This window comes from Echiichthys vipera (genome assembly GCF_963691815.1).
Source record: "Echiichthys vipera genome assembly, chromosome: 3".
In the NCBI taxonomy this organism is placed as follows: Eukaryota; Metazoa; Chordata; class Actinopteri; order Perciformes; family Trachinidae; genus Echiichthys; species Echiichthys vipera.
In genome coordinates this window covers 22,160,842-22,168,422 of record NC_139828.1, presented here as the reverse complement: position 1 = coordinate 22,168,422, position 7,581 = coordinate 22,160,842, and the positions used below count along the sequence as shown (strand labels likewise).

The window sequence follows — 7,581 nt, the reverse complement described above, 5'->3', positions numbered from 1 at the left end:
GAAAACGTTTTTTCGAAGAAATTAACACAAAACATTTACAATAAGTTAGAGTGCTTGACATCCAATGCGAAAAAAAATTTCTCACCTTCTGGCGTCTCCCATACTTCCCAGCCCTACGTGGAGGAGCTACGCAGTAAGGTGTATAAGGGAGACTGAGTACACCCCTGACACAGTGAAGTTGTCTGTGTGTGCCTCTCTACTGGTGTGAATGTGTCTGTGTACATTTCGGTGTTTGATTATGGGTCAGCAGAGGCCACAGGCTCACGGTGGCCCAGGCAGCCTCAGGCATCTCGGGTTTCAGAGCTGAGCATTCCTCCCTGACTGCTCCATAGCTGTGAAAACCGAAAAGCAGCTCCAACAACAAACACTCGAGGCACTGGGGGAATGACAGCTAACCTGTGGCTAATCAACAACAGGAGTTTTTCTTTCTCTTCAGGAACTGTTCCCAATTTTTTAGAGTTGCTGGCTTAATGGAAACAAAGTGTTTCTCCATTCCAGTGCCTGTATCTCCTTACAGTTGCTCTTATGTTAGTGGAGTGACTCCTGCTTAGAGGTGCTCTGTTTGTGTTTGCTTCTTCGTGTTTAATTGACAGTTCCACTTCTTTGGACCTTCTCTTTTTTTCCACTAAGAAGGGTGTGTAACAGTAGACTGTCTGGGCTTGGTTTTGCACTTGTAATGTTCTTTGCGCTGTAAATAACCCAGTAGTGAAATATGCAGCTGTGTGTGTAATGATAACATAATGAAAGTGTATGTTAGACTCATGCCTTCTGTAAAAAAAAAGGGAATAGGCTCAAAAACAGCTGTAACAACAACAACTGCGGGATTATAACTGAGTACTTTGTCAAAGTTCTGTTGAAGACATATTAACAATTAGCAGTGTGTTTGTTTATAGGCAACCTTGGATATAATCAAATTTTCAGAAATTACATTAACTGAATGGCCCTAAATTATGCTCCAGAAAAGGGTATTGTAAGGAGGATTTGCCATGTGTGTATTTGCTTCTTTGTATCTCTGTGTTTTGAGACAATCTTTCAGGAAAAAATGGTTAACATTTCCTTGTTTCAGCTTCTCAAATGTTGCTGCTGTCCTTTGCCTTACATTATAGTAACCTGAATGTGTCTTTTGTAAAAAAAACAAAAAAAACAACAACAAACAGTTTCTGGTGTTTTATGGACCACATGGTTAGTCTATTAATGGAGAAGATAATCAGCAGATTAATAGGTTCATGACCATACTTTTATTATGGTGCCCTTAAATTCATAATCTGAAAGATTTGAGATCCCTTGTTTCTAGCCGCCTCTTTGGCGGTAAGATGTTATTGCGGGCAAGCCTGTTCTTTCAGAGACCTCCATCTTGTCACGTTTGCAGTCACTATGTGTAAAATGATCGAGGGTCAGCTTGATCCATTTATATTTACTAACTTACTGACAGTGCAAACATCTAAACAAACCGGCATAAGAGAAGCGTCTGCCGTAACCCAGGCAACATACATTAACTGCTCTGCATTACAATGTTCCAGTTGCTGTGGCAACATTAGTTTTATTACATGAACTATTTATGACACTATGCATCTTGATCATTTGCACTTCTTCACTTCGATTCTTTTTTTGTTTCTTTTTCTATGGGTTGGAAGTTGAACGGTCTTATACAGCATCTCAGTCTGTTGAAATGGACCTGTGCCGGTCAGACACATTAGAACACACCTTCTATCATGCCTTACTCAGGCATTATATAAATATCCAGACGGGACACATGCATGCTCTTTGTAAATGTTGGCAACCATTCACCTCTTTACTTGCAATATGTTACCCTCTTAAATCAATAAACACACACATGTTCCTATTACACATCTGCCTTTACTACCAGCCTGACTCAGAGGTTGTTAGTTCCCGATCCTGATTACAATAAAACGCAGCATACGCTTCAGTGACTAGCTCCACCTGGGCAGACCGACCTGGTCGATGAAAACAGCGTCACTGGGGAGGGAATGTCGCCACAGACACTCAAATGTATTTCTGGGCAAAGCAGCAAATAAAGGTGCTTTCATTAGTGGGTCCTATGATCAATCACCATTGTTTTAACTCACTCTTTGATAGACAGGAACTTAACAGACAATTAACTAGATGAAAATCTTACAGATTATATCTTTAAGTTACATTTCTTTGAAAGAGTTGTTGGAAAAAATAATAGATTTTTGAGTCATCCTACTATAAATCACACTCTCCTGATGTTTTGGAAGCTTGTATATCTTGAAGGAGCTTCTCATCTTTTTCTTTTGATAGTGTGAAACGTCTTTGTTTTGTAATGCTTTTTAGAGATCTGTTGGGAAGTGTAGTCTCGGCTTGATAACATTCAGGTGATGCCAGTCAGCTCCAGGTTAGTTGGATATGTGCATTGTGGGTAATTGGTGTCCTCTGGAATGTATCTAACAAAAGGTGTGGACAGGCAGCAAGAAATAGTTGCAGTGCGGAACCTTGCAATTTAAGGCTTTGTGTACAGTGGGTTGGCTTACAGTGAAACACCTGCCTGTCTGCAGCCACAACACAAACATTAGTGTTACTCTGTTTGTAGCTGCCACACAGTACTGCTGGCTGGGTTTGGAAAGTGTGTTTATGTGTGTCAGGAACTAAGAAAAAGCTAGAAAATGTTTAGCTGATGGGACTCAGGAGACCGAAGGTGTGAGTGTGTGTTACTCAGGCAGCTCTTAATATGTGTTTCTGGAGCTCTCTTGGCATGTGTTAAGGCTGAGGTCACACCAGGACTCAGTTTCTCCATGCCTTACTGCAGCGCTTCCCATTCACTTAACAATATAAATCAGGAACTATAAAAATGTTTCAGTCTGGAAGGTGATGGGCGGAAATTTAACATCGCCTTGTGAATCGGGGCTCATGAAAACCTTCATTTTGCGTTATGGCTGACCTCCAGATTCAGACAAGTGACTCATTTTCCTCCTCGACTCTGAAACTGATGTAAATGACAGAACGCTAATGTCTGGGTCTGAGGACTGGACTATCATTCTCTCTGGACCAGTAATAAAATGACTCCAGATGCACCTGTCTGAGCTCTGGATCTACAATCAAGACTGTAACTGTGTGACTCACTGAAGCCACTCTGTGTGTTGATAATGGATCACCTGTAGCCACACACTATCACAACACTACTACACCACCCACAACACCAGACACCGTAAATTCATCACCAAGTAATCATTTAGTTTATTTCCTGTGTGTTGATGTTCCAAATTATATACAGTATGATTGGTCTCGCTGCTTTTTGACCTTCATTGCAGGAGAAGCAGAAGTGTAACTAATATAACATTAACATTAGTGAGCCAAAACACACGCTACCTAAAAGACCTGAATGGAGTGTAACTATTATTAATGTTTTTAGTTAATGGTAAACCTGTGTTGGACAAATCAAAATGTCATTGCCATTAAAAAGTATTATCAACTTCGTTTTGTATGTTTTTAGTTGCACTTGGCCCAGTTTATTCGACTGATAAAGTGATAGTTTAATGAATAAATTAATATTCTGTAAAAGTCTACTATTAGACACAAATGGCCTTAAAATAACTCAAGACAAAATAACTCAAAACGAGCCTTGTGATAATAGTGCAATCGTTTGTAGATTCCCACAGGTAAAGGTACTTTTGCTATCGACCTCTTTTCACCGACTTTTCTAGATGTAATCCCAGGGTGTTGATAACAAAAGGTCTCTGCTCAGCAACACCTGGGAAAGAAATCTAACTCTATAAAAGAACTCTGCCAATACTCTTCCTCGGGAGATGGTTTTTAGTTATTGGATCCAAATCTTCTGCATTCCTCATGATCTAACCTCGCTGTCTCTGCTTCTTTCTCCCCACAGAGGATTTTCAACTCGTTTGTGTACACGGAGAAGACATCAAACGGAGAAACAGAAGTGCAGCAGGTGAATAACAAAGGCTTCTCCTTTCCTCTCTCTCCCTTTGTGTGTGTGTGTCTGTCTGTCTGTCTGTCTGTCTGTCTGTGCGTGCATGTGCCATGGATGGTGTCTGTTTGTGGTCTTGTGTAGTGTTCAATACAGCAGCAATGAACAGACACACTCCCACGCGCACATACACTCGCCATCAGAGGAAAAAGGGGGGTTTATTAAAATTCAGCGGCTGCTGTCTCATTGGCTTTGAAGTTCTCTGTTTCTCCACTTGTCTGTGAGCCGTCTCCCTCTCTCCCTCTGCTTGCAAAATGAGTGCAGATCTGCAGTCAGACTGAGACAGAATAAGAAAGCCCGAAGGAGATAACGACATTTTCTTTTTTGATGACCTTAAATCCACAAGTTTAAAGTTACAAGCCGTTTTGGTCCTCAATTGTAATAATTTCGCTCAGAATGTCTCTTGTCTGAAGATTGTATGCAGGATTGGGCATATGTGTGCACTAGTGTGTGTTTGCACGTGTGCATCAAGGTGTGCATCAGAGATCTTGGAACAGTGACAGCAAACACCAGACTGATAAACAGACACTAGCAAGAACAGACAGGTGGATGTTTGTTTGCATATCTCCTGTGACCCTGTTTGTGTGTATGTGCATCAGCGTATCCATCTGTGCATGTGTGTGAAATGTATGATATCTCTAATGGTGCAGCTGTTTAATATTCCAGAGGCGGCTCCAAACTGGCCTTGAAGCAGAACCTTTTCTTCTTCGCAGTAGAGATGTAGACTTTCTTTTGCTAACTAGAAAAAATAATTTGCCATTTGAAAGTCTCTCTAAAAGCAATTCCTTCCACAGAAACTTAAGCTAAATAAATAAGATAACTAAGATAAATGCATGTCTTTTTCTATGTTTATGCCTGGCGTCCACACTACTCCTAGCCCCGAAAACGGAGATGTTTGGAAATGCTGCTGAGTCCGTTTTAGTTGGAAAGCTCCGGGTTGCATTTTAGTCTAAAGGAGTAGAAATGGAGACCTTCGGAGACAGTGACGCAAAAACCTACATCAGTCTGTCTTATCACTTAGGTAGGATAACATACCTTTTGTGATTTCCCCCTTTTGGTGTGGGCACTCCTTTCATCTGTCATGACTTCGTCCAGCGATGGATACACTCCTGTTACTGCTCTTATGTCACTGTATTCGTTTTGCAAAGACTCCTAATCTGTTTTTCCCCCTGCTGTTGCCGCCTTATGCTCGTTTTACTTTCAATAACCGTTCCACTTCATCATCAGTCAAAGCAAATACATCCCAGGTCTTACTTTTCCCTGGTGCTGCTCTTCCTCCATAGTATTTTCTGTATTTTGAGCTTGTACGTCTATGATTTTCAATCGCAGAGTACCGTTACAATCTGCCTCCTGTTTACACCAGCATGCGCATGCGGGGTACAAGTGGTCAGGCGATATGCGTTTTCAGACGTGTTTATATGAAAAAGCAGAAATGCGGATGCAGCCTTGGGTTTAAAATTGACATCACATGGATGTTAATAAGCAGCAGTCCCAGAGCAGCACTGATGTCACATCCTTGTTGGAATATTTTAACAGCTCTTAGAGTGCCCATGCATTTTAGCTTCCACCCCTCTGAGGCACACGCCAACTAATTCATGACAGCTTTGGTATAGTTGGTTGTGTGTTCTCTCTGGGTAGAGGGGCTGTGTCCATGGGCCCAAGTGAAGCTCAATTAGGAGGGTTGGGTCTGCACAGGAAGAGAGAGCAGGGAGAGAGGGCAAGGAGCTCCACAGAGGAGCCACTGGCCTGTAAGGCAAGTTTCTCCTCTGGAAATTCATTATTCAGAGAAACACAGAGACATCTGTCCCTCTCTAATGACACAAGCCCCCACTCTGTTCCTGACTATACTATTGTTTTACATAGGCTGCCAGGGGATATCATGAATTGAAACTGCTTGCTCCCCCGTTCACGTGCATGCAATGCTGTGTCTTAGCAATGGGTTAGCAAAGTTAGATAATCGAGTACTAGGAGTTACAATACGATTGAATAAAGATCAGGCTTTATATAGCCAATGCAATTTCTAAAAAAAATAATATAATATAATAATGAATTCTATTAATGAATTCTATTAATTAATTAAGTTATTTAATTATAATAACTTGACGCTGATCATTTTGCAGTGGTTTTAAAGGGAAAGCAGAGTGGGCAGATGAACGGGTGGCATGACGTGGACTTTTCAACCTGAATGTAACGCCCAGGTAGCAATGATACGGAGTTGGTTGAGGATTGGCAAGATTCCCTTTGGTAAGCGGGGCAACACAGCTTTACAACCGCTTGACAATGACGTAAGTCCCGTCCCAGTAGTCCTCTCACGACGCTTATTGGATCGATTGCCTTTTTCAACTGAGAAACTGCTGTTTCATGTCATGATGCCAGTGGAATAAGTTAACTTGATGGGGTGGATTCAAAGGTCAGGACCAGGCAAAGTACCGGCTGCTTTAGTTCCTCATAAGACAGAAATAGAAACGTTAAAGCATGCTTTGTTTTTTGCCCTGCTAATAGCGTGGCTTATGAAACAGCTGTGTGAGTCCATGAGCACATTTTGGAGACACATTTGATACTGAAAACACACCCAGTTTATTAAAAAATGTGCCCACATTAGGAGTGCCATATCAGTAAAGTATACAACTATTTTTGTGAGGTAGTGTTACGCAGTCACATCAGTCTCAGGCCAGGTACATGAATTTCTTCTTAACGTGACATTTAAGAAATGGAACGAAATGGAAATGCGATTTTCTCCTGTTTTGAGGATGTCAGTTATAGGCGTAAGACCACTAAAATGTATGCCACCTTTTTCCCTGGGGGTATGAAAATAAATTTGAACAAACAATCTATGGCATCAGTCTGTTATCAAATAAGCAGTTTGTGGTTGTTGTATTGTTGTAAGGCACATCTTTTCATTCCACAAAATAGCGGTGTCTGGGAATACAGCTTTTTTAAAGCTGGTAAATTCCTTTCATGTTGTTATCATCAATATGTTCAAACAAACATCATGGTGTGAGTAAAATAGATGCAGGCCCAAATAAATACATCAGGCATATTAAATCATCACCAACACATTAAATATGCACAGCAGCAGTGGAGTAAATTGACATAATTCAGCTCTAAGTTTATTCTTCAAGTTATCTTAGATCGTGCTCTATGGTGCCATTTCTTCCATTGTAAACTGACACTGCTTTTTATGAGAGACTTTGGGAGCAGGAGCTTTTCCCATTTTAGTATTAAAAGACATTATTACTATTTTTATTTGTCTTTTGGTGGAGTGGACAAAGTCTGCAGTGTGATAGTTAGTCAGTTAAAGCAACACTTGAGAATGCACGAATTGAACAACAAAAATCAGTTTAATCGTAGGAGAAGCGAGACCTGTGAAGTCAAGTTTCTACTGTGCAGTTTCTTAGTTCCCCTTGTATACTCATCCCTATATTAACCTTATCCCAAATTAAGTCCTGGTCTTGCCGTAAACACCACCACCAGTAATTGTGGTCTAAGGCCAGCTGGCAAACCTCAAAACTCCCAACACGAGACGTCAGGGTGCTACCGTTCCACTCACTCCACTTCTGTGGCTGAACCAACCCCACTGGGTGCTGTAAACCCCAAAGGCTGGTTGGATGGGT

General features: G+C 41.2%; 1 protein-coding gene across 1 annotated transcript in view; it reads left to right on the top strand.

Moving 5' to 3' along the window:
• The window catches only part of cachd1 (cache domain containing 1), a 72,753-nt gene that overhangs the window by 15,609 nt on the left and 49,563 nt on the right, over window positions 1-7,581 (top strand). Inside the window, exon 2 of the mRNA XM_083940723.1 lies at window positions 3,866-3,928. Coding sequence (XP_083796849.1) covers window positions 3,866-3,928 — 63 coding nt within the window. The remainder of the gene's footprint in view (window positions 1-3,865; window positions 3,929-7,581) is intronic.